Raw genomic sequence first — 27,922 nt, 5'->3', positions numbered from 1 at the left:
AGCATAATTTTACCCCGGTTTAGAGGCCAAATTTCATTTCAGGTGGAGGCAAATTGACCTAGTTTGGGGTTTAATAAACTACTACGGGCATGTAGGAAGGTTAGGGTCACAGACTGTGTGCCTTGATCTTTCTGCGCAGAAGGCCACAAGCAGAACCAAAACTTCCTGATGCCTGAGGCAGTATGCCAGATGCCACCTCCATTACCTGACGATGTGCCAGCCTCTGCTCCTCCTAGGGCCCAATCCTCTCCAACTTTCCAGCTTTGGTATAGCCATACTGCAGCCCATGGTCAGGAAACAAATGTTTCCATATCTTGAGAAGGCCCCAGCGACTACCCCTCTACCATAGGATGTAGCACACACTCCACTAGCTCAACTGCATCAGCATTGAAAAATTGAATAGGATTGGGTCCCCAATCTTCAGTGTTCTCTGGCTCAGCACTCCCCTCCCTGCCTCTCATGTCCTCTCATTTTATTTTTATACCATCATTCTTCCAAGGAGCTAAGGGTGGTGTACATAGTTCCTCCCCTCCCTTTGTCCTCACAACAACCCTGTAAGGTAAGTGAGTCTGAGAGATCATGACTGGCCCAAGGTCACCCAGGAAGCTTTGTCATCCCAGGGATTTGAACCTGGATTTTCCAGGTCTAATCCCAAGTCTCACACTATCCCTGCTTTCTTCATCTACATCCCCCCTCTTCCTTTTCCAATCCAGTGGAGGCAAGTAGGTAGACAGAGATGGGTGCCCCTTCCCTCACTGATCTGCTGCCTGAGGCAATCACTTCAGTTGGACTCATGGATGGGCCATGAGGTCTCCTAGATCTCCACACCTTCCAGGGAAAATAATAGGTTGGAAGGCTGCAATTGTTTTGCAAGACACCCCCCCCCGCCCCCCCAAATGTCTCTGTGCCTGGATTTTCATAGATTTATGCACAGCTCTAGAGAGGATGTTGGTGATGAAAGAGTTAATTAGCCTGTGAGAAACTCTAGAGGCTGATCAGATGAAAGAGTTATGGAACCTGTGAGAAACTCTAGAGGCTGATCAGAAAGTAGGAAGAGGGCCATATCCTGTCAAACAATAATAGAGTTGTTTACCAGTGGCCACAGGACAGGAGGTAGTCAGTACTGTGATCTTCAGCTCTCACTGGGGCTTGGTGAACTGCAGCTCTGGGACTTGTTGTCAGAGAATGTCAAGGACCCTAATGATGATCTTAGTAGGTTTCATCAGTCACTCATTGGCTTGCAACATTGGACTCTCCTCTTTCAGTCACACAGGAATTACCACCAGGATCACAAAGCCAGCTGCACTTGTCTGTAAGTCTCTCCTTTGCTGCTATTTCCCACTCCTTTTTTCTTGTACCCTTGCTGTGGGAGAGGATAAGATCCAGCCAGCAGGGCTGGCCCCAGGAGTGGTGGGGCTCAATGTGAGACTTTTTTGCAGAGGGCCCCATTCACCAAGCATCTGCGGTGCAGAGCAACCACAGTGAGCCCAGGGCTGATGGTGCCATCGCAAAGCGTGGCACCCAAAACTGGTGGCCACATGATGACAGCACCACCAACTGCTTCTGGGCGGCCGATATCAGGCTGTACGGACCTAGAGGCAGGGATTTTCATAGATTTATGCACAGCTCTAGAGAGGATGTTGGTGACCTAGGGCCCACACAGCGCTCCAATTGCCACACCTTGGCACAGACTACTCTGTGTCAGGGTATCATCTACAGACCGAGCTGGTAGAAGTAGCTTGGCGGCCTCTCCAGAACTCGGGGCCCTATTCAGTTGAATCACACCAAAGCTAGCCCTGGCAGCCAGGCAGCCTATCTGGGTGAATTTTATGGGATCTTTTAAAAAAATGGGCTGATTAGAATTGTTACCATTTTTTAAAAACTATGTAGTTCAGTTTCAGCTCAGACACTAATTTGGGCTCCAGTTCTATACACACCCAGACGTAAATCCCATTGAATGCAACTAGACTTACTTTTGAGTAGACATGCACAGGGTTGCATGTAAGCAGTTTGGCAACTAATAGACCATACAGGACTATGATGTCTACTCAGAAGTCCCAGTGGGTTCAGTGGGACTTACTGCTAGGTAAGTGTGCTTAGAGGTGCAGCCTCAGTTACTTAGAACCAGTTTGGTTGGGAACCTTCAGTCTTGAAAGACTATGGTATAAGCCTACAACACCCGGTATTTTCAAGCAGTCTCCCATCCAAGTACTAACCAGGCCTGACCTTGCTTAGCTTCCGAGATCAGACGAGATCGGGCATGTGCAGGGTAACAGTTGCTGCAGAACCAGTTTAGATATGTTTCATGTGGAATAATAGCAAACTTTTTTGCTTGTAGTGGAACTGTATAGATAGAATGAATTGAATAAGAACAATTTAACATGGGAGAAAATATTTAATATTTTTAAACTACTGTATTTATATCTGAATTTTAAAGGAGTTAAAAAAACAAGAAAAATACATAGAATTAAAAAAAACAGGAAAATATAACATCATTTCTATAATGGACAGCTAAGCACCAAATTATCAGACCACTTCTTTTGGTTACCATGTTTTCAGCTCAGTCCTGTGCATGACTACACTGTAGTGAGTTGCATTGAATTCAATGGAAGCTACTCCCAGGTGTCTATAATAGGGGTATCAAACTCATTTCATACAGTGGGCCAAATAACATTCATGATGCCTGCTGAGGGCTGAAAGTGATGTCAATAAGCAGGTCATGGCTGGAAATGAGCATTTTTTTTCTCACTTAGGAACCCTTTAGTTGCAAATGACAGAAGAGAAAGTGTGCAAATCTTGATCGTATTTTCAAGGTATGGGAGAACCCAATTATCATGTGGGCTGCCCTTTCAGCAGCTGAGAGCAGCTGATGGAGTTGCTGGGTGAGCCTGACGGCCAGATTAAGAGCTTCCGCAACCTGGATGTGGCCCATGGACTTTATGTTTGACACCCATAATCTATAGGATTGCAGCCTTTGTGTTTCAGGCAAATGGCAGAATTTTCTGGCAGATTTTAGGTTTGGATTCATTATGGTTTGAAAGAAAATCCCTCTGAACTGGTTTTGGGGGCTTGGTTCCAGGTCCAGTTCAACTCCTTGATAAACTGACAATTGCTTTCTATTAGTTTTCTTTCTCTCTCTCTCTCTTTCACTCCTCCATATAATATGAGAGTTATGTGGGTTCCAATGCACCTTGGGGGCCCCAGTGTAGGGCTCAGTCCCAAGCACCCCAGCATCCTGGCAGCAGTACTACTGATACACTCAGCCCTGCCAGTGGTGGGGTCCTTGACTGATGTGTCTTTGTGTTCTACTGACAGTGAACGAACTAACAGCTGATGTCATTCAAGCAGCATTTTGACATGCATCCTACCCAGATATTAAGGGGGAGAAGTCCGTGTTGGTGGTGTCACCTATGGACTAACCATAGTCCATAAGTGTGATTTTTTTAAAAAAACAATGAATGGACAGAATACAGATTAGGTGGGTGTACAGAATGGTCATAGGTGGACTGAAGTAGTCACTTCAGGTTGTGGATTAGGCTGGGCTGCTGCTATTGTCATCCACCTCACCCTTGCCCTCCCCTGCCACTCTTCCTTCCATGCTTCTTGGAATTTGAAAATAAAGAAAGTACTGGAAAGGTGGATGAGAGGAGAATGGTAGCTTTGAGCAGTGCTACTCAAACTGCGTCACTGTTTACCAAATGCACATGGAAGATTCCCAGAAGCCAGTCTTGCTTCTCATGCGATCCCTGAATGTTGAAGTTGGCAAGCTGGGCATAGTTGCCAGTCTGCAAGCCACCGATTGCCAGTCCACAATGTGTCCCCTGGTGATTCCTTCTTCCAGCTTCTCAGAGTCTTCCTGTATGACTTGGATGCATCCCAAGGTTCTCTAAAGCTCTGAGAAGCCAGAAGAAGGAAGCAGGAAAGACCAGGTAAGCTGATATACCACAGACCTGCACTATATATAGTGCCAGGCTGTGGCACATTTAAAAAAAAATGCTGGTCACCACAGAGAACATTTTGAGAAGTGGACATTTGTAGACCAGCAGGCTTCTCTCCTCCACACTTTCTTTCTATTCTATCTGCAATGAGTAGAGGAGGAGGGTGAAGGGGATCATACCGCATGACCATGGAGGGTGAGGATGAGCAGAAAGAGAAAAGTAGCAGGGGGCATGGGTGGAATTTGGCTTCTCATCTCAGGCATCCAAAGCTCTTGGTCTATGAAAAGATTTAAATTGGATTTTCAATGTGGACTTTCAGGTGTGTTGTCTTGCTCTCATCCTTACAACAACCCTAGCAAGTAGGCAATATTATTGCCATTTTGCATATGGGGGGCATCTGAGATCTAGTGGCATACCTAGTGGGGCGCAGGCCACCCTAAGTACTACCCCAGAGCAACACATGAGGGGGTGCCACAGGAGGCTAGCCAAGATGGCACACACTATGGTCTGACAGTTTTATGATCTGCCTGCTGTCCCCTTCCTCCTCCGTTGGAGGCCTTTTTTGAGCCTTCAAACAAGAAGGGGGGGGGGGAGTGGCCGCAAGATTGTGAAGCTACGCCTGCCACCACCACCACCTCTAAGTTGCTGTCACCTTCACAACATGAAGAAGGCACTCAGCACAGCTAGAAGCATGGTGGTATCTGGTGATACTCGCAGGACCCCCTAGGCATCTACTGCCCAGCAGCAAGATCAGGAATGCAACCCAACAAAAAGCAGTAGGGGGCTCCAAAGCATGCTTTTCCATGCTTGAAAAAGTTCTTTTGTCCACCCCAAGCCTCTTACTGGTGTTTGTCATGTTGCATCTGGCCTCCCAACTCAGAAGTAACTGGCAATGATGTCACCCCCAATGACTTCTGGTGGGACTTCAAATAGGTAGATCATGTGAAGGACAAATGTTGAGAACCACTGTTGTAGTTCCAGCACCCTGAGAGCCAGGGCCTAGGAGAGGGGGGGTAAAGGGGGGAATTTGTACCCAGGCCAAGGGTCAGAAAGGGGGCCCAGGAGCCAAAGGAGGGGCCCAGAAATTTCCTGGGATCTTACATTTTCCTATCTCACCCAGACTCGCTGACCACACGGATGCTGGGGGCATTACTGTGGGTACATGGCAGTGACTACTGCCACAAGCCATACACACCAGGCCCAGGAATGCATACATTCCTTAACAGTGTCACATCTGGGAGAAAACTGACCTGCTACAGTAGCTCTTTGGTTTGTGATCTGCTTACCATGAAGGAGTGTAGAGGAGCTCGGTGACACAACTGCAGGACTGCAGCTGCTGCAGAAGTCAGTGGTGGTCTACCCAGGACACTTTCCATTCTAGTGTGAACCTAAGTACAATGATACTAATCTCCTGCAATAATTTTCTAAATTTTAAAGATTTTTAGAGAGAATTAGGAGTGTGTTTGGTTTTCCGTATTAATGTATCTAGCTGCCAGCGCAAGGCAGGGTGGTAGACCTGAGCTCTGCATTGGGAAGACTAGTAGACTTCATTTCCAAAGAATATTTCAGCTGTTGCCACTTTCCCCCTGCCTGCTTTGCCCCCATTCTCCCCACTCCTATTGCTACCCCCCCCTCTGTTTCACTCCCTACTTCTTTGGGAAGGTGCCCAAAAGAAACTTTGTAGCCCCGGATAAAATTCCTCTCAGGTGCCCTGCTGAGAGCCCACTTCATGGGTCTTGGAGAGGAGCACAATTTGGTTGGCAACCTTCAGTCTCGAAAGTCTATGGTATACGCCTACAGCACCTGGTATTCCCAGGTGGTCTCCCATCCAAGTACTAACCAGGCCTGACCCTGCTTAACTTGCTGCATAGTGAATGAAAGGGGCTGGAAATTTCTTCAGGCAAGGTGTCTTGGCAAGGGACAATGTTTAACTAGATGACATCAGGTTTCTGGTTCATTTTAGTCAGTTTCACAAAGTCCCCCTGCTAGGACAAACTTCCTCTGAGTGAGGCAAGCAGATTGGGAAGAACTGTGGCCCCATCTACCGGGTATTAGTAGTAATTGCACCTTTAGCAACCTTTCTAGTCTACTTTTGCCTCCAACATTTTCCTCAACCTGCTGGCACTTTTGACCCACCTTCCTTCTTCTAGCATTGTTTAAACTTAAATTAAAACTGGTTCTATTTCAACCCCTGGTCTGCCCGGTCCCAGGAAGGTTTAGTGGATTGCCACATCTGCATTGCAGCTGTTACTATGGGGGGATTTTAATCAGAACCCCTGAGGTTTAATGTTCTTCTGAAAGGGAGACAGGTTTGCCCAGATGGCCTTGCTCTGTCTGATCTTGTAGCATGGGTTGGTGGCAGCAGATATTCTACCCCATTCAGCTGCTTGCCCAACAAAGGGAAAGTCGGGGACAGGAAGGAATGCTAACTAGTAGGCACTACTTCCCTGGGTCAGCCTACATTCTCTTGGGATTCCCCTCTTGACCATGGTGCCTATATAAGGGTTTGCTGGTGGTGGTCATAGGTGTTGGATATGCAGCTAAGTAAGTGCATCAAATCTTTAGGGTGCAAAATGACTTTGGAAATGTATGGAGATTTGCATACATTCTATACAACCTTATCAATCCCAACTTGTTTCAGTTGGACTGGACCAGCCATTCCCCTTTTATTTAATTTATTTTTCACATTTTTATACTGCCCTTCCTCCAAGGAGCTCAGGGTGATGTACAAAGTTCCTTCCCTCCTTTTGATTTCCATGAAAGGAAAAGCCAGCTTCTCAGTGAGTGGAAACTAGTTAATTATAGGGAAACCAACGTGTGAAACGGATTTATAGCAATTGTTAGCATTTGCAGCTAGGCAGACAAAATCTCATGTCTTTTCTACTCGTTTTCTCTTTCAACGTTTTGTTGATGTCAGCCACTGGGTTGAGACTCAAGCTACAATTAAAGTTTCCTTTGGGATTTCCTACTCCATGGACAGTGATGGAATCAGAGATGGGCAATGATATCAGCAATGGGCTCCTTCCTCTCCATTTGCCCTCACGACAACCCTGTGAGGTAGATGAGGCTGAGAGATAGTGACTGGCCTAAGGTCACCCAGGAAGCTTCATGGCTGATTGGGGATTTGAACCTGGATCTTCCAGGTCTATCTCCCAAACCACCACACCATCCTGGCTATTCTTTTCTCCTTCTTTAGCATCCATATCAATGACCTCTCCATCGAAAGCAGTGATGTTGACTTCAAGGAGAATGATGCTATTGCCATAGGAATCCAGAATGTCTCAGCCTCCTTTAGAGGAACCCTATCCTATGGCTATATGAGTGCCTGGCTGTAAGTATTCCCAGAGAACTGTTTTGTCCAGACCAGGGGTGTCCAAAGTTTTTGGCAGGAGGGCCACATCATCTCTCTGACACTGTGTCCAGGGCCGGGGGAAAAAAATGATTAATTTACATTTAAAATTTGAATAAATTTACATAAGTTTACATAAATGAATATATTAAAGATGAACTTATATGAATGAATGAAGGTCTCGCGATAGCTCAAGGCCTATAAAAGGCCTTGCACAAAGCAAGGCTGGTCTTTCCTTTGCTGCTGCTACTGCATCACAGACATGAAACAGCAAGCAGTGGAGGAAGCCCTCATCCCACAGCTCATGTGAGAGGTCAAACAGTTGCCCTCACGCTGATATCAGTTGCGTCGGGCCAGAGTGGGCTCCAACAAATTTCTGGAAGGCCAGAGGCTCATTGGAGACTGGGGGCTCCCTGAGGGCCGCATTGAGAGGACTCGAGGGCCATAGGTGGCCCCAGAGCCCGGGGTTTGGGCACCCCTGGTCCGGGCCATAGAGACCTATGGGGGAGAGGATAAAATGAGCAATTGTTGTCTGTGGATTAGCACCATGGACAGCTCCAAGACAGCAAATTTCACCAACAAGGGTCCTGCTCAACTATTCCACTCAACTCCCTGGAGGGAGGCCTTAAAGGGGCAGCCTTTGGGCATCACACTCTTTCCTATCACATGTTGCCCTTCATCAGTGCTGGTGTGTGGGCAACAGGGATTATGTGTCACCTGATGCGGAATGGGCTGATTCAGGAGGCTTTCGAGGGTACAGCCTCTGACTGTAGATATACAGCCTGTTCTGGGGATGCTTCAGTGTCAAGGCCTGTGACTCCTCAGAAATTGAGTCAAAGCAGAGATCAATGGTAAGCTGTGCAGTGGCTGCCCTCTGTGTGGGCCAAAAATGAAAGAAGTTTCAACCCAGTCTGGCTCAGTTGTTTTCCAATCAGATCAGATGCAGATGATTTGATTCACAAAATGTACAGCAAAAGAGTCACAGTGGAATTCTGAGGGGATGTCTGCCTCTGTGGATGGATGGGGATATGATAGACCTCTCACCACTTCAAAGAGTCCTGGGTGTCATTGAATGGGTATTGTGGTTGCCAATTCCTGAAATACTTATAGGTTGGACTCCAATACACATTTTTCTGTGAGTCAGCCTCATTGGACACAATGGAACTTGCTTCTGAGTAGACATGCAGAGGCTTGGGCTCACAGTTTGTTAGACTGACAAAGTAGAGAAAGAAGATGGGTGTCTCATTTCAACAGAAATCACAGTAGGCCCAATGTCCTCCCAGCCCCATAATTTGCATGACAGACATACTAGCAAATCAGAGCCATTAATTTGGCCTATCCCTTCATGCTCCAAGTAGGGATATGCTGGGGACTGAACCTGCTTAGGACCAAACCAAGGCTTCCCAGTATTTGAGTTAATGAGCCAGGGGCTGATTCCCCCCCCCCCAGGTGAAACATTCTGCCTTGCCAAATGCTGTTCCCCTTACCTGCTAAGGGGCTTCCTTGTTTGGAGCCTTCAAATTGCCTCTGAACTGTGCTCAGTCTTTTGGCTTGACTTTGCTGCCACTTGTCCTCAGGCTGCCTCTCTTTCTGCATCATGAGGGGTGATGGGCCAGGAAACCACAGGGGTGGATAGAGGGAATTTTTTTTTCCTTTTCACACAACACCAGAACCAGGGGACAGCCACTATGACTGGTGGGATAATCAGAACAGACAAAATGCTATATTTCTTTACCCAGCACATAATTAATCTATGGAACTCCTTGCCACAGGATGTTGGAATGACACCCACCCTAGATGTCTTTAAAAGGGGAGTGGACAAATTTATAGAGGCAAACTCCTTCATGGGGTAGAAGTCACAGTGGCTGTATGCAACACCTGGGTTTTAGCAGTAGTCTATCTTTGAACAGCAGGTGTAAGGGAGGGCAAGAGGCAACAGGGTTCTGGTTATTTGGGGGCTCCCTGAGGCATCTGGTGGGTCACTGTGAGATACAAGAAGCTGGATTAGATGAGTCTTTTCCAGCAGGGCTCTTCCTATGTTCTTCTATCCTTATGAGTGCTGGCTTCACTGTCTGGCAAGAAGGTGCATAGGAGTGATCATACCAATGATTAGGAATGATGGCACTTCCAGATACCAGCTGTATCAGAGGCAAGAGAGCTAGTCAAGGCAACCAAATATAGAGTGGTTGGACTGATTTGGCAGCAGCTGATTTGGTGCCTTTCTCTCCCAGGCTAAGCTCTGAGAAAGTCTTGCTTGTGCAGCCAACATTCTATCACTTAGCAATCAGCCTTCCCAGTTAATTCCAGCAATGTCCCATTTTCCTAAATTGCCTATTAGTATCCTAGCTAAGAGCACCTCAGTGATGCCTGCCATAATTGGTTCATTTTTCTCTTTTTCACATTGCTGCAGGGTGAAACTCATCCATTCTATTCCCTTTGAAATTGATTCTTCCATCGATCTCCAACTAAATATTAAACTGAGTGAGTAGTTAATGCAACCCCTGGAGGCTGTACTTTCCCAGGCTGGATAGATCAAGGGCTTAAGATTGGCAATCTGCAGTATACACATACCCCCCTGAACAGTGGGAAATTAGCAGCCAGCTTTTCAGTGAGTGGAAACTAGTTAATTAGAGCAAAACCAATGGTGCAATACTGATTTATGGAAATTGTTAGCAATTGCAGCAGGGCAGACAAAATCTCATATCTTTGCTGCTCTTTCTCTCAACATATTTTGTTGATGTCAACTTCTGGGTTGAGACTCAAGTCAAAGTTTCCTTTGGGATTTCCTACTCATGGACATGGACAGTGATGGGATGTGTCATCAGAGATGGGCAATGTTCTCAGCGATGGGTTTCTTCCTCTCCTTTTGCCCTCACAACAACAGAAAAACAACAGAAAAAGAAGATGAGAAGATGAGAAAAGAAGATGAGGCTGAGAGAGAGAGTGACTAGCCCAAGGTCACCCAGGAAGCTTCATGGCTGATTGGGGATTTGAACCTGGATCTTACAGCTCCAAGTCCAACTCCTGAACCATGACACCCATCCTGACTCTCAATTCAGCATGTCAGCTGACTTTTCCCAAAACACACTTCAGTCCCTCTCCAGGCACTGAACAGTAGCAGCGAGGAGATGTTAAAAGAGGCTGATATCTTGAGAAGTCATCATTCCACCCTGCACTAGTGAGATTTCATTTAGAACACCTTGTCCAGTTATGGGTGTCATGTTTTAAAGATGCTCAGTCCTGACCAACTTTCCATCCTCAATGCAACTGCAATGCAGCCCCAAGGTAAGGGGAACAAATGTTTCCTTCTCTTGAGGAGGCTTCTGTGACACCACTACCCCCCTCTTGCAGGTTGCAGCTCATTGCCCATTGGCATGGCTGCATCAGTGCTGTAAAATAGAATTGGGCCTTGATAAGTTGAAACAGGTTCAGAGGAGAGCAACAAAGATGGTGAGGGGTCTGGAAGCCGTCCTACGAGGAATGGTTCAAAGAGCTGGAGAAGAGGACACTAAAGGGGGGCTATGAGAACCATTTTCAAACACAGGTGGGCCCCCCATATCCACAGATCAGTATCATGGATTCAGTTATTTGCGAATCTGAGAGGGGACCTGCATGCACATTAGCATTGTTTAAAAGCTTACTGGCTGAAGTGTTTCTTGCTTTAACAGGTCACTATAAGCATTCAAGCTTATACCGTATCATGAACAGGCTGCTGGCAGCCTGAATTCTTGATAAAACTAGATCAAACAGTTAGCAGGAAGCAGTTAACATGCATCCCCCATATTTGCAGTTTCCATATCCAATGGGTTCCCTGGAATGGATCCTTCCACAGATACAGGGGCATACCTATACCTGAAGGACGGATACACAGAAGGGGAGAACTTGTTCTCTATGGCTCCAAGGAATAGAACCAATGGGAAGTCAATTTAGGCTAGACAGGAGGAAGAATTTCCCAGTTGTCAAACACTGTAACAGTCTCTCTTCAGGAGTTGTGGGCTCTCCCTCATTGGAGGTTTTCACGCATGGCCGCCTGTCAGGGATGCTGTAGCTGAAGCCACACTGAGTGGGGGGTTGAACTTGTCTCTTGCAACTGGATGAATCTATGATTGTTTCACATTTGGGAATAGCTGCCCTAGGTGGCCTCCGTGCTCCTGCAAAACTGGTCCCTGAGTAAACCTCACCTGCGCCACCCCATGCAGAAAGCTGTAGGAGAAGGAGACAATTACTGAGGTTTCATTATAAGTAAATGCATTTATCTCTCTGATGCACAGCCTGCAAAAAGGATCATGTGGCATCTGACACTTCAGACTGTTACCTTACCTTCCACAAACTGCCCCTGCATTTCTACGGAGACCGAAAATATGTTTCTTCCTCTGAAATGTGTGCCAGGGTTTGAGTGTACTTAGTGGAAAGGAGGTGCTTGGAAGTTGCACACTATCTAGATTCTGTCCTTGTGTTGTAAGCCCCACTGAGAGTTCAGAGAATATGATGGGCCAACAATCCAAATAGTTCTTTATAAGTTATTTCTAAGCTCACCTCTGGACTTTCTCCCTACAGCCCAGGGTGGCTGAAGCAGCTGTTTCAAGACGTCATCTCATTTACCTTGCAGCTAGTTCTCAAACACCAGGTGAGAAGCATGAATGGGGCAATTGATAGAGCAGTTGGATATATCCAGCATGGCAGTAGAACAGTGGCATTCGGGGGGGGGGGAGTTACGTTTTGCAGGCACCTCAATGCTCCATGTAAGTGGCAGAGGAGACACTCTCAGCTGGTGAGCTGTGCTGAGCTGTCATTGCTGAAAGGGCAACCTGTGTGATAATTGGGCTCTCCCATATCTTGAAAATACACAAAGGCTACATGAATTTTACAATGGAGTGGAAAAGCTTTGTGACATACAATATAAGATATATGTATAAAATGAGTCAGCTCAGGGACACCAGTGGCCACAGTACTACTCTGGGCCTTCAATTTCTGCGACAAGGGCAAGGAGTGCCAGGGGGCTCCAAGTGCAGGGCTTTGCCCCGGGATCAGCAGCAACATGGCACTGGTCTTGCTCTCAAGGGAAATGGAGCTCATTGCTCAGGCACTATCTACTTTTCCTCTTCATCCCAGTGTTTCTCAAAGTGTGCTCCTAGGAGCCCTGAGTTTCCCTGGGACCCTTTCAGGGACTTCATGAACACACCATAAGTGGCTGTCATCTGCTTAATACTGCACCACTCTGTGCATGTGCCAACACTCTGGGGGTTCCTGAGAATCTGTGGATGTGCTGGTGCGGCTTCTGTGTAAAGGGCTCTGGCAACTAAACTGTTTTGAGAACCGCTTCTCCATCCTTTCTGCATAAAATAAAGCTGCAGTTCAAGAGAAAGAAAAGATGTAGAGAGTCATGTGGTCATGGACTGTCATTGTAAAAAGGGCAGCTAAACTGGAGTTTGGCTTCCAAAAATGAAGTCAAATGGCTGTTCCCCATTTCACAAGAGTCCTACAGAAAGGGAATGCCTTTATGTCTCAGTACCTCTTCTTCTCCTTTATAGGTTTGTAAAGAAATCATCATCCTTGGTCAGCTGCTGACAGAGCTTGCTCAGGAAACAGCTGGTAAATCTGAACACATTTGATGTGTTTCAAAGACAAGGGGAAGCTCCAGAAGGAGTGGTTATGTCACCAGCACAAATGCTTAGGTGCTCTGATTTGCAAAGGACCTGAGCTGAGAGGCACTGGGCTTAGCAGGAGGCCAACTGAGACATTTGCCTAGAGGCATATCTCTAGATCAACTTTTTTTATTATTACAGACCCCCCAATGGATTGCCCAATATGTCCCCATACCCCCTTCACCAGACTGTAAAAAACATCACCACCACCACCACCAGTTATATTAGGTACCAGTTCGACCAAAAGATAGCTTGGTTTTACTTTACATATTAATAGTTAGGAACAGAACGCCTCAATCCGTCTTAATAATAGTGATAGTTAACAATCTAATCTAACAAACTTTTTTTTAAATGTTCAGAGATTGTCCCATACCCCATCACTTGGTTCCCATACCCCCAAGGGTGCCACCATTTAAGAATCTCTGAGCTAGATTACACTGTGTAACAAAATTTGAACAATTTTATGATTATCTGAATATTTTGATGTTTATTTATTTATTTTTGGTGTGAGAGTTTGATATAAAAAACACAAGATTACTGTTGGAATCAGCACCTCTGAATTGTATAAGAAACATTAAAAATTCAACATAAACAATTTTTGTGTTACACAGTGGTCTTCTTTCCCAAGGACTACTTGAGAAATAATACGTAGCTCATGTTAACAGTGCAATGCCTATGCATGTCTACATGGAAGTAAGTCCCATTGTAGTCAGTAGGGCTTACTCATAGGTGAGTACATATAGTATTAGAGCCAGTCCACAATCCTATTTTATCTGATAAAATTTTATCTGATAGATAGGAATTTCTTTTCTCCTGGTTCTTTTAGCTGAGCAGCCAAATAGAATGACAGAGACTTGTACTGTTCTTTTAGTCCATCTTTATTGCTCCAGCAGATATACCACACAGGACAGAAACAAGACCGTCAGGACATAGGACCAGCCCCCCAAATAACCTCCCCTTTGCACACAAATTTATAGCACTGTGTAAACAAGTCCAATGAGACCCTCTGATGCAAGCTTTGGCTCTCATCCTGTGACTTTTCACAATTCTCAGATCAGGAGGTCACTTTGCCCTGACGGTCTTGACATGTTTCCCATATCTGTTCTTCCAACAAAAAGTCCCTGGCTCCCAGCCGACTGAGCTCCTGGTCATAAACATGTTTTTCACTTTTTCTGCTGCGTAAACAGGCTTTAAGCTAGAGCTGCAAGCCTCTGCCTGCAGCCATGATACTAGGCCCTCAGCTGTCAATTTGCAGAGTAATATTCATTTCTGGCTCCTTAGGATAACTCACTGAATATATGATTTAATAGAAAGATTATAAAACAGGTAAAACTACTAAAATTTCCCACAGTGCCCCCTCTTGGCACAGATGGAATATTTCATCTGAGCCACCAATACAACTTTATATTCTGCATATATTGATACATAATGATATGAGTTAATAAATTCTATTAACTGACATTCTGTTGGATTACATAATACTCCACTAAGGATATAATTGCATCTGTGGTATTACACTGTAAGTATACCATTACTGAAAAGTACATAATTATGAAACATTTGAATACTAGTATTAATAAACTCTTTTGGGTCTAGACCATTTAGATCCTTTACATATGATCTTCTTGACTAGGCAGCAACTACATTTTAGCATGATATATATCACCAGTAAGATACAAATCAAAACTACCACAGTTCTTATTAGGTTATGCAACCAACCTCCTACATCATGAAACCAAATGAACAAATTAGCCCAGAGTCCTACTATCCGTTTTCCTACCATATCTTTAGCTACTGCATGTATGTGATGGGCTTGATCCCAGGTAGCATATACATCTGGGATATACACCCAACAATCTTGGCCAATGAGCGCACAAACTCCTCCCTCTGCAGCCAATAAGAGATCAAGAACAATGCGATGTGGACTCACAGTTTGCCTCAGTTGCTTCTGCTCAGAAGCCAAATCAAGCAAGGCATCCGCTGTCTTATTCGCCATTTGCTCAATTACACCTTGGACTCGTATCAGGCCTTCACCTACTCTCCAGAAGGCTCCCCCACAGGCCCAAGGGAAAGCTGCACAGGAGCCTGTCCAATCATTTAGCGCTCTCCATGTCATAGGCCGTGTTTTATCTACATCTTCCTTGGCACTTCGCACATTTCGGACTTTATCTGTTGGCAAGTGCTCTCTAAACAAAACAGGAGGATTTAGCCATGCTAAGTAACATGAGCCATTTCATGAGTTAGCAAGACTGATATGAGCTTTATTTCCACATACCCAGTAAACACCATACAGGAGACTGAGTTTATGAAGAGCTGCTGAGTCATAGACTCGTAGGGCCCATCCTGACCACACAATCAGTTTCTCAAAGCGTGGTTCTATAGCCCTATCTTCACAGTAGCAGAGGAAAACTCTACTGTCTTCCTTAGGTGCATCTTCGCCCTGACAGTCTTGACATGTTTCCCATATCTGTTCTTCCAACAAAAAGTCCCTGGCCCCCAGCCGACTGAGCTCTTGGTCATAGTTTTTCACTTTATCTGCTGTGTAAGCAGGCTTTAAGTTAGAGCTGCAAGCCTCTGCCTGCAGCCATGATACTAGGCCCTCAGCTGTCAATTTGCAGAGTAATATTCATTTCTGGCTCCTTAGAATAACTCACTGAATATATGATTTAATAGAAATGTCACCTGCATACCTGCCTCAGACCCTTCTCTCCTCCCAAAGCAACCTGTAGCAACCATCAATACAGAACAGAGAGAGAGAGAGAGAGAGAGAGCAGAAAGAAACAAAGACAAGTTAACAAAGTGCCTAATATCACTAACAGACCCTTTTTGCTGATAAGTTAACAAAGTGCCTAAAAACCGCAAGCCAGACATCCATCAGACATGGATGAAAATAGAATAAGCAAACATATGCGAAACAGTCAAAACAAGGCAAGTCTACTTCCCTAAAAGTGAGGAGGGGGGAAGGGCATGAGAGGGACAGTGGAAGGTTACCAGGAGAACTTCCCTTTTTGGAGACTCTTTGTTCTGAATTACTACTGAAATGTATAAAAGCATCTCAAAGTGCTGAGGAGGGGCTTCTGGATTTGAGCTGAGTCTCCCAGAGGCCATGGACATGTCTTGTTGAATCAATGAACAGCCTTCATAGCCTTCCACCTTTCAGTGTCTTGCTTATTCAGTCTTAGCAGCACTGGACAGAACCCACCCCTGTCTACCAACTGGCTCTGCCCTTCGGGGCAGGGGTACGACAGAAAGATTATAAAACAGGTAAAACCACTAAATTTCCCACAGAAGTCCTATTGAACACAGTGGGACTTAGTACTGGTTAAACATGCCCAGGCTAGTACCCTAATATTCCTTTTTATATTTGGAGTAGTTTGGTGTAGAATATATGCTGGATGAGGCATCCGATCTAATTTCTGATGTCTCTCATTGAAGAGACCAAAGACAGAAGGGCCAAGACAGACCTTTTCTTCTCTGTTTTGAAGGCTCACGCAACCCTTTTCAGAATGTAAAATAATATGGTTACAACTGATAAAACTGCAAAACTCTTGCTGCCACATCATTCCACCACTTCCTCTTTTTCTTTAAGGCCAGCAGTACATGCTAAATTTTGTATGGAAGGGAAGAGGGTGAAGGTCTCCAAAACTTAAGTCTCAGGGCCTTCAAAATCCAAGTCTGAAAATCTGAGATCTGGCAGCCTAGCTGAAGAGCTTGCAAAGGTTCTCAAAAAACTTGAAAACTTGAGATCTGGTGACACTCTTGGGGTATACTTACTAGGTCATGTGGAGATGCTTTCATGGTGTATTCTCAGAACTCAGGGGGTCCTTGGGTTTGATCAATTAGCTTTGTAATGTAACTGTGCCCCTAGATTTAAGGTGCATTCTGAATTATGGTTGCCTAATTGGATATTAGAGTGTTTAGAATAGTACTTGAAGAGGCCTGTGTTCAAATCCCACGGTAGCCATCGAGCACATTATGTGACCCTGTTAGTCTTTCTCTTCGGGGTCAGCCCAAGACCTCCTGACACCTGAGGTGGCGTGCCAAATACTGCCCCCTTACCCATTGATGAACCAGCCTCTGCTCCTATCATTCTCCAATGTTCTGGTTCAGTATTCTCCTCCCCTCCACTCTTCCTCTTCATCAACATCCCCCTCTTCCTTTTCCAATCCAGGCAGTAGAAAGAGAAGGAAGAGCAGTGGAGACAAGTAGGTGGCAAAGATGGGCACACACACCCCCCCCCGCCAACTGCTGCCTAATCAGTTGGCCTTATGGGTGAGCAGGTCTTGACACTCTCTCAGCTTCACCTACCTCACAGGGTTGTTGTAAAAAAAACATGGGAGAGGAAGAACCTCGTACACTGCTAGGAGGAAGGGCAGGGTAAAAATGAAATTTTAAAAAAAAGATTTTGGACACATTGCTGAGAATAAACTCTTATTTTTTCATTGTTTGGCAGAAAATTTTATCCGGGATGTGGATATAGGAGTGGACATTGCTGTGTCATCAGTTCCAGCAAATTACATAGAATCATATCATACGATAAAGCAGCAGGCACATAATAAGCCTCCATGGGGGGGGGGGGCAAAGGGATATTGTGGCTGATGATTACCCAGCCTCATTTGCTCTTGACAGCCAATTCAGCAGAAGTGTTAACCAAAGCTAGACCACAGTGTTAACCAAAGTCCATGAGGCCAGCAGAGGCACTCACTGCCCACTGTCATCCATCCTCCAGCCTCAGCTTGCTTCCTTCGTCCTCCTCCCGCCACTGCATAGGAAGAGATGAGCAGATAGAAAGTGTGGAGAAGAATCATTGTTTGGATCCAGAGACTGTCCTCTTCTCCACACTTCCTCTTCCACTCTGTTTCCCTCTTCCTTTTATAATCGAGGGCAAGGGAGGAGGATGAAGGAAGAGCAGTGAAGGTGAGTGGACAGGCAGAGGTGGGCACTCCCCACCATTCTCTTCCCTGAGGCAACTGCCTCAGTTGGCCTCATGAGTGGAGAGGCCCTGATCATTATACACCTGTGAATCAGGGGGATGTAATTGGTGCTGCAAAGTACCATCCAGGGGTGGTGGCGGCAGCATTTGGCACACTTCCTCAGGTACTGAGAGCACTTGGGTCCACCCTAGCATTAGCAGTTTCATCCACCGAGAAGAGTGCTGTCTTCGCATGAACAAGGCTGTTTTGTTTAGGGGAATTATTACACTGCCCTTAATGGAACCTTAGGGTCGCAGGCTGGATAACAAGATGGTGTAATGCAGAGAAATTCCCTTTTTCTTAAAGAGGAGACTGAGAGAAAGATAACTTTTAATAAAAGATTATAGTTTTATTACAAAAGCACAAAGGTAAACATAATGCACATGGAGAAATTATGAGTGTATGTTTCTTGGTCCTAGTACTTGAATCTAGTGTACTTAGCTTTCATGGTGGTTGCATGTAAAGAGTATTTGGTGCATCCGAGGAAATTAGAAAAAGGAAAGATTGTAGGGAAGGATTTTAGGCGTCCCTGATCTGCCAAACCCAGTTGCTAACTAAAGATGGGGAGAGAAGGAGAGAAAAGGGGGGGAAGAAGGGAAAGAGTTCCAGTCGCAAGATAGTTACCACTCCTGTAGCAGTTGGGGGTGGGGAGAGTCCTGTGAAGAGGACCCTCTGACACAACACAGATGTGTTGGTCCTTGGAGAGAGAGCCAGAGAGAGCATGTGAGAGGAAGCCCTCTCTTAAAAAGGGGTTTGCAGATAGTGCTGGTAGCTTACTTACTACCACACAGCAGGGTGCTTGGAGCATGTAAAACATTGAAAGGATCAGTTATCAGCAAAATTCAATGGGGTCTATGGCTGGCTTCCTAGATGGGGGAACTAGGAATACAATGAAAACAATACAATGAATCAGCAACACAAGAAGGCAGTTCATGTTTGCATACAGTACTTAAACAGTGATTGGGTTAGGAGACACTTTTGCATACAGTTTTTAAACAGAAGACTTTGTTTAACAAGACTCTGGCCTTGGCAGCCTTCCTGGATGAGTGCCTGGTGACAACGATCAGAGGGGACAAACTGCAGGTAGTGTCTTTTGACTCGGCTCCTGCTGAACAGTGGGTGAGGCAAGGCTGAGATGATGGGGGGTCTGTAGCTGGCAAGAAGCACCAAGAACGTCTTCACTGGCCTCACCAAGTAGAGCAAATTATTACAGAGGTTAGGGAGTCGCCACAAATCTCAGCATGGACCAAGTCTGGCCCAAGACCTCCTGACACAAGTGTCAAGAAGCAGCATGCTAAAAGCTGTTCTCCCTCTCCCTTACCCAATGATCTGCCAACTTCTACTCCCCCCACTTTCCAGTGCTTTAGCTCAGCCCTCCCCTCTCCTCCACACTTCCTCTTCCTCTCTACCACCCTCTTTCTTTTCCAATCCAGGAAGTAAGAGGAGGAGCAAGTAGGAGGACAGAGGTGGGCACCCCCACCAATCTACTGTTTGAGGTGACCAGTTCAGTGGGGTGGGCTTGACTCTGGGGGACATGAATAGGCTGGCCTTGACTCTGCCAACGGTGGGCCATGATTTACAGCACAATCCTATGCATGTGTACTCAGAATTAAGTCCCACTATGTTCAATGGGGCGTACTCCCAGGAAAGTATACCTAGGATTGCAGCCTTCAAAGAGAAATGGGAATGCTGAAAGTATTTGGGGAATACATATTTGGGAAATACCAACAAGTGAAGGCAGCTGATTCTAAGGTATGTTGTTCCTTGTGTATAAAACAGCAATTTCTCCTGCAGTTGAGTCACAGCAAATACTCTACGTCTGCACTCACTTGTTTTCTCTATTTGAAGGAAATGTTTGAGAGTGAGGAGTTGGGAACGTACCAGCAGACTGTGCAAGAGGTAACTTTGGATCAAATTCCAGGTTAACACATTTGACCAACAAGTAAGAAACTGATAAAACACTGCAAGTTCACTTTTTGCCCCATCTGTTTTAATTAAAAAATTTTTTTGCACCATTTTTATAAGAAATGAAACAAAATGACATACACAAATACAACATCACTAGTCAGGCTGGAAAAATACAAAATCAATGTAATCATATAGCTGGATTTCATTTAAAGCTCCGTTATAGAACTATGTACGTTAACAGAACATTAATAATGTATACTACAGTGTAAATTCAATTTGCAGAAAATGACATAGGAAAAGTACCATATATACGTGAAAAACAAAACTGATTGCAGACAAGGACAAGAACATTTGGGAGTCTATTGGGAGCAACAGAGTGGCTACCTCCCCTTCAGGTGGGGCTCCTGTGCCTTTAACAGCCATATGATGGGCAGAAATCCTATAGTGCGAGGCTTCCTCCCCTCCCACCTTCAAATACCTTATTCAGACTTATTTCCCTTCCCTTCCGTTTTGTTTCCCTTATTATCTGTCCAAATTGTAAGACTCTCAGGGCAGGTAATTGTCCTCTCATTTTGTATATTGCACCATGTAAATTGATGGCACTACATAATATTAATCATAAAATAACCCTGTTGGATTCCTGACTATGATACTATCCAAAAATAATGGTGGAAAAGGAAGATTCACCTGCAATTCAGTGCAACTGCAGAGTTTCCATGTTCAAGTACAGTCTATTATAGTTTAATAAAAGTATTATTTTATTATCCACTTCCACCCATTGATTCTCCCCAAACCTGCAAATGACCACTGCTGCCTCTGCATTCCCACTAAATTGTAAGTGTTGCTGTTGATCCAGTGTGTGGTTCTGTCCAGATTGTTGAGAACTGCATTGTGACTTAGGGGCCATATTGTGTTCTCCATCTTTGCCATACAGATTTTTCAGAATGTCTCCTACAACGACTCTCTGGCTAAGGTGTGGAGTCTTGTTCCTCCTCAGATTGCCCTCCAGCCAGAAGGGACTATAGTGAAAACATCAGTGGCTGTGGAATTCAGTGTTTCTTCATACAGCGGAGACCCCTTTATGGTTTTGTATTTTGAAAAGGTCAGTCAATCTGTAACTTCCCAGAAAAATAAACTTAGTACAAGCACAGTACAAGCACAAGCACTGCAACTGCTGCCTGATTGTTGACAAGTAGCATCTCTCCTTGCTAATGCGCTTGGTTTTGTATTCCTTTGCAGGATAGAGCACAAAATGTTTAAGTGTTCCTCAGACAGAACTGCGGTAAGTGTTCACCCTTATTATAATTCTTATTTAGACTATGGATGGGAGACCACCTGGGAATACTGGGTGCTGTAAGCTTATACCATAGTCTTTCAAGACTGAAGGTTGCCAACCATTTAGACTATCCAGAAGACCACTTCCCAGCAAAAAGTTCCTAAAAGACAAAGCAAAATAATAGTAAGGATAAATGAAAAGATGGTTCTTTTTGGCAAATATGATGAACAGCCTGAGCCTAGAAGGGAGAGCTGGAACTCATTTGACTCCCAATTGAAATTCTCCACTGTGAATTTGCAAATAGCCAGAAAATGTTTGATTATTGGTATACTGACACTCAAAGACACCACCAACACATCAGCTTTTGGCCACATCTGGCCTACAGCTGCAGTTTGTATTTGAAAGAGGCTCTTTGTTGTTTTTTTTCTTCTAACCTTTGGGGAAGAATCTGGTAGGCTAAAACAGCCATATCCTGGGATTTAAAAGCCGAGCAAATTTTGCATCGTTCCCAACACACACATGCATATGCATCCTTAAGCCTCTTCTGCTAGTGCAGGACTCTCCAAACCCTGGCCTGCAGGCTGGATCTGGGGTTTGGAAAAAGCTCTCCCCCCCTCCCATGAGCACACTTAACATCCTGCTGCATCACCAGTTTTCTTCCAAGCTAATCTGGGCCCCGGGGTGCTCTGGGCAGTCGCATTTGTCCAGACATCTTGCTGCATGGCCTTCTTTGATGCTGGGCAATAGACGTCACTGCCCAGAGCATCCCCGTGCCCAGATCAGCTTGGAAGAAATGCGGCAGAATGATACACGCTGGTCAGGACAAGGAGGGCTTCTTTGGGAAACAGTGGTCTCCAGTTCGTAGACCGCTGTACTAGTGCAAAGCAGAGGATCCTAGATATATAACTTTGACATTGTAAACTTCTTGGGGCAAAGTCCTGCCCTTGTATTTATATTTTTGTTTACATAGTAGAACATATAGGCATTGAAGACAATGTTCATATTGTTTTAAATAAATAAATATGATACCAAGAATAATGGGGAAGAGACACTGCAATCTACTCTATTATTTGAACATTTTCATTTCAGAGTGATAATGACAGTCTAAACCACCTCTTGGAGAAAATAATTTTGGTTGCCGGGATCCCAGAAGTGATGTCAAGTGAGTTTCTTTGTGATGCTCTACGGCAGAGTTTCTCAGTGGGTCAGGACCCACTAGGTGGTTGCAAGCCAATTTCAGGTTAGCACCTAGCTTAGCCACCACTGAAAATACAGGATACAGAGCTGCTGGGCAGGGCAGGCTCCCAGTGGGAGAGAGGCATGGTGCTTTGCCCTGAATAGGTGGGAAGTTGGAATGCTGGAAAGGGGGGAGGGCTGTGGGGAGGGCTGTGTAGTTGGAGAAGGATCCAAGTCTGCTTTGACTTCCTAGTTGGAATGTTTGAATTCTGAGCTGTGCAAAATAACAGCACAAGCGCACTGTGTAAGGGGGACCTTTGGATAATCACGGCTTAGATTTGGAGCCTGCATTGATGATGTCATTTCCAGGTTGATGACACCACTTCTGGTGGGTCCTGACAGATTACTACTCTAAAAAGTGACTCCTGGTGCTAAAATGTTTGAGAACCCCTGTTCTAGCTTTGAGTTCTGAGTGTCAGTGGGCAGAACAAGTAGGGCGTGAATGCAAATTTACGAGTAGTTGAATTACAAGGTGATGTTTATCTCTCCTGTGGTAGTAAAGGGTTTTTTTCACCCTACTTCCTGGCCTTTCTGGGAACCAATAAGACCATTATTAGTGCTGACCAGGGGTAAATTCCATTTTGAGAAGAAGGCAGGCTCTGAAAACCATTTGGAGCTGAGGATGTATATGCATGGGCCCCACAATGTGTGTACAAGAATTCTGTGCAAGGCTGCTTGACTTTAAATTAATATTTCCTGCTTGCAGGCCATCATTCTGTATTAAGGACATAGTTCAAGAGGTGTACCAAGTGAACACAAAATAATAGCAGCCTGCTATTGTTTATTCAGTGCTGTGTGCATGTGCACATGTGTGCACCAGGCCATCCATGAAGCCAACTGAAGCAGTTGCCTCCGGCTGCACTCTGGTGGGGTGTGTCCATCTCTGGCCACCTGCTTGCCTCTGCTGCTCCTCCTCCTCCTTTCATTCCTGGATTGGAAAAGAAAGAGGAGAACAGCGAGGAGGAGGAAGTGTGGAAGGGAGGAGAGGGCTGAGCTAGAGCATTGCGAGAGGGAGGAGCAGAGGTTGGCCAACTCAGGTGACAGGAGGCCTTGGGCTGGCCATGGACAACTGTGATGCTAAAATGTGTTTATGCCATTTCCACAGTTGGCTGCCATGACAGGAAAAGGCTAGTAAAGGGTTTGGAGATTTTAAAAGGTTTAAAATAATCTATGCTGGTGCAGCAGGGCGGGTTTGTGCCTGATGCTGCCTGGCAGGGGGAGCCTACCTTCCCCAGTCCTTCTCTGCCTCCCATTCCCTGGATTCAAAAAGGAAGAGGGGAGCACAGAAGAAGAGGAAGTGTGAGGAGAGGCAAGTGGTGAGCTAGTCTGTAATGAAGCCTGAATATTTATATGTGTAATACATTGTATTTGTCCAATCTGATTTCGCTCTGCAGGAATTGCAACAACTCTGAGCTCCCTGATGTACAGCAAAGGACTCGGCCTGCTTGATATCAAAGATTTTGAGATAATAACCAGAGAGGCAAGTGAAGACTATTCATGTAAGCATACGTCTTACCCTGTGGGCAATGGCTGAGAATGAGTAAGCATTTCGGTTCATGTTTGTTCCTGTCCCGAGCAGTGCAAAGTTCAGGGCAGTCTTCAAAGTTTCACTTTTCTGTGAAGGAGAAAAGTTCCTCAAAACTGGAGATTTGAGTGTCTCTGGGGATACTGAGGGAATATTACAATGGGATGTGTCGTATCTATGGAGGTGGGCAAAATGGTTGTCTTAAGGCTCCAGGTCCTACCCAAGACCTCCTGGCACCTGAGGACCAAATGCTGCCTCTCCTTTCCTCCTTGTGATTGTCAGTTGCTGCTCCTCCCACTCTCTGGATTGGAAAGCCAAAAGGATGATGGAGGAGAGGAGTGGTGGGCTAACACTTCCTATTTCATTCTGCCCCCCCTCCGTCAGTACAGGGAGTGGGAAGTGCAGCAGCAGCAAAGGCAAATGAGCCAGAGGTTGGACTGCCTTTCCGGTAAACTGCCTGAGGCAACTTCCTCAGTTGGCCTATAGCATCTACAGAGTTGATTTGGAGAGGTTGAGGGCAATAGTGGAAAAATGGGGTTCAGCCCAGAAAAACGATGACCCCGTGGTCATCGAAAATTTAGGTGGAAAAATAAAATTTTCCCTAAGTACACATTAAACATTCAGGAGCAGTACTGGTTACCCAAGGAAACTCTCTAGCATCAACAGAGTTGATTGGGAGAGGATGAGGGCGATTGTGGAAAAAAGGGTGAGGGTGAGGGTCAAGGTGAGGTTCAGGGTTAGGGTTAAGGAAATACACCCCAGGAAACTCTGGAGAATCAACAGAGTTGATTTGGAGAGGATGATTGCGATTGTGGAAAAATGGGGTTCAGGCCAAAAAAACGATGACCCCGGGGTCATCGAAAATTTAAGTGGAAAAATAAAATTTTTCGTAGGCACAGTTTGGACATGCAGGAGCAGTACCGGTCACCCAAGGAATCTCTGTTGCATCAACAGAGTTGATTGGGAGAGGTTGAGTGCGATCGTGGAAAAATGGGGTTCAGGCCGGAAGAACGATGGCCGCGGGGTCATCGAAAATTTAGGCGGAAATTTTTTTTCCCCCTAAGTACACATTGAACATGCAGGAGCAGTACTGGTCAACCAAGGAAACTCTGTAGCATCAACAGAGTTGATTGGGAGAGGATGTGTGCGATCATGGAAAAATGGGGTTCAGGCCAGAAAAACGATGACTCCGGGGTCATCGAAAAAATAGGCCAAAAAATAAAATTTTCTCAAGGCTCACTTTGGACATGCTGGTGCATGGTGGATAACCCAAGGAAACTCTGGAGCATCAACAGAGTTGATTGGGAGAGGATGAGAGCAATCATGGAAAAATGGGGTTCAGGCCAGAAAAAAGATGACCCCGGGGTCATCAAAAATTTAAGTGGAAAAAAGTACACATTAAACATTCAGGAGCAGTACTGGTCACCCAAGGAAACTCTGTAGCATCAGCAGAGTTGATTTGGAGAGGATGAAGGCGATTGTGGAAAAATGGAGTTCAGGCCAGAAAAACGATGACCCCGTGGTCATCAAAAATTTAGGTACAAAAATTTTTTCCCCCTAAGTATGATTTGAACATGCAGGTGCAGTACTGGTCACCCAAGGAAATTCTTGAGCATCAACAGAGTTGATTTGGAGAGGATGAGGGCGATCGTGGAAAAATGGGGTTCAGGCCAGAAAAATGATGAACTGTGGTCATCAAAAATATAGGTGCAAATCTTTTTCCCCTAAGTACACATTGAACATTCAGGAGCAGTACTGGTTACCCAAGGAAACTCTCTAGCATCAACAGAGTTGATTTGGAGAGAAAGAGGGCGATTGTGGAAAAATGGGGTTCAGGCCAGAACAACGATGGCCGCGGGGTCATCGAAAATTTAGGTGGAAAATTTTTTTCCCCCCTAAGTACACTTTAAACATGCAGGAGCAGTACTGGTCACCCAAGTAATCTCTGTAGCATCAACAGAGTTGATTGTACGAGGGCAGTCGTGGGAAAATGGGGTTCAGGCCAGAAAAATGGGGTCATCGAAAATTTAGGTGGAAAAAAAAATTTCCCCTAAGTACAATTTGAAAATGCAGGAGCAGTACTGGTCACCCAAGGAAGCTCTGTAGTATCATCAGATTTGATTGGGAGAGAATGAATGCGATCATGGAAAAATGGGGTTCAGGTCAGAAAAACGATGACCCCGGGGTCATTGAAAATTTAGGTGGAAAAATATAATTTTCCCTAGGCACAGTTTGGACATTCAGGTAGAGTGCTGGTCACCCAAAGAAATTCTGGAGCATCAACAGAGTTAATTTGGAGAGGATGATGGCAATCGTGTTAAATGGGGTTCAGGCCAGAAAAACTCTTGAATGAACCCGTCACATTGCAGTATAGGTCCACATCACAGTATAGAAATTGTACAGACAGTCATAATGAATACCTCTGATAAGTACATTCTGTATCCCATGTGACACTCACTGTCAACATTTCAGTACACATTTTTTAATTGGAGGAATTCTGGGGAGAAAAATTGACAGTTTTCCTTTCTTGCTCTCTTGTTTGACCAGTTCTTTTACACCTGCTCTGCTCCTCCCAGGCAGGACGCATGGTTGCTCATGTTCAGCTCAGGCATGGTCAGGTAGCATGTGCCTGAGCCCTTCTTTGCTGGATGCTATTGCTAGATACTACATTTGCTGGACACTTTGCTGGATACCACTTACTGATGCTATGCCAGGAAGTGAGGCTGTTCCACTCTGTTTGCTTGTGCAGCACCAGCTTCAGTGTGTGCTTGAGCAGAAGAGTCCAAGGTTTGGATTGTTGTCCATGGATGGAATGGACAATCTGTAGTACCTTACAGGTAGGGCCAACACAAGACCTCAGGCAGCATGCTAAAACATCACCTTACTTGGTGATGTTCCAGCCTCTGCTCCACTCCCTGAATTATAAAAGGATGAGAGAAATGGGAGAGAGTAGAGTGGCAGGCTAGCAGAGAAAGAGGCAAGGCTCTAGCCTGCCTCTCTCGTCTCCTTCACACTTCCCCTTCTGCTCCATCCCCCATCTTCTTTTCCAATCTGGGAAGTGGGAGAGGGAGGAGCTGTGGAGATGTTGGACAGACATAGCCCTCTGCCAAACTGCTTTGTGAAGCAACTGCTTCAGCTGGCCTCATGGGTGGGCTGGCCCTGCCTATGGTCCCAATTTGACCCCTGGGCCTACCTCTGATTCAGGAAATAATTGACTCATGCCAACACTAGCCCACTTCTCCCAAATCTCAAGCTGCTTCTGCCGGAGCTATTTCTTTTGCATTCTCTCCCTTCATCCAGTTTTGGCCTATTAGAACTTTTGACTTGAGGTCCACAGCATCTGATCCATTCCCCACCCAAGCACTGCACTCTGGGCAGATGTGCCTGTTGCCCAACTTTGGGTGAAGCCCTACCTGAGACCCAAGAACTCACAGCTGCCATTCCAATCCTCTGGGTCACATGTTTTTCATTTTTCTTTATAGGGATACATCATTCCTCAGCTGGACTTTGGTTTATCAGAACAGTTGCTCATTAATATTCTGAAAAGATATTTATAGAGAGATCATCTTCAGAAGAGAGCAAGAAAGTCAACAGGATGAATGTCTGGAATGTCCAAGATCAGTAGAGAGTTTGGTCTACTTTCCTTTTAAGCCCAGACATTAAATGTAGTATTTTATGGTTTTTTAAAAGTCATAATAAAGGTATTACCCCACTTTGGATTTGTTTCCAAATGAATCACTGTCTAAGGTTGGGGTGTGTGTGTGCTGGAGACATCCAGAAGGAGCATCTTAAAAACTGAAGATGATCTTCTATCACCTGAAGATGGGACTTAACTTGGGGGGGGGGGTGGTGAGGTGAACACGTCCTCCAACTAGAAGGGAATACCCAATTTGGTTTCTGTTTCTTTATCTAGTGCCATGCCTTAATCACAAGCTTTGCTAATATAAAGACAAACATTTTTTGTTCTGCTGCTGCAATCTGCTTTGAAAGGGACTCATGGGTTTAACACAGCACTGGAGACAGATCCAAGTGACTAAAAAAAATTTTTTTTAAGTGGTGGGGGAATACCAGT

General features: G+C 45.3%; 1 protein-coding gene and 1 pseudogene across 1 annotated transcript; one reads left to right on the top strand and one right to left on the bottom strand.

Annotated features, from left to right (window-relative positions):
* Positions 1–1,203: 1,203 nt before the first annotated feature.
* Positions 1,204–27,407, top strand: CETP (cholesteryl ester transfer protein). The gene is given in 13 exon segments (XM_066637935.1): positions 1,204–1,312; positions 3,316–3,394; positions 7,135–7,269; positions 9,698–9,768; positions 11,559–11,667; positions 11,845–11,914; positions 12,819–12,879; positions 17,386–17,480; positions 19,754–19,804; positions 20,748–20,915; positions 22,179–22,251; positions 23,720–23,805; positions 27,333–27,407. Coding segments are annotated over 13 exon segments (1,182 nt in total).
* LOC136660952 (5S ribosomal RNA) lies at positions 2,168–2,287 on the bottom strand (annotated as a pseudogene).
* Positions 27,408–27,922: the final 515 nt, after the last annotated feature.

This window comes from Tiliqua scincoides, chromosome 9, assembly GCF_035046505.1.
Source record: "Tiliqua scincoides isolate rTilSci1 chromosome 9, rTilSci1.hap2, whole genome shotgun sequence".
Taxonomy (NCBI): domain Eukaryota; kingdom Metazoa; phylum Chordata; class Lepidosauria; order Squamata; family Scincidae; genus Tiliqua; species Tiliqua scincoides.
This window is presented reverse-complemented; position numbering and strand designations above follow the sequence as displayed.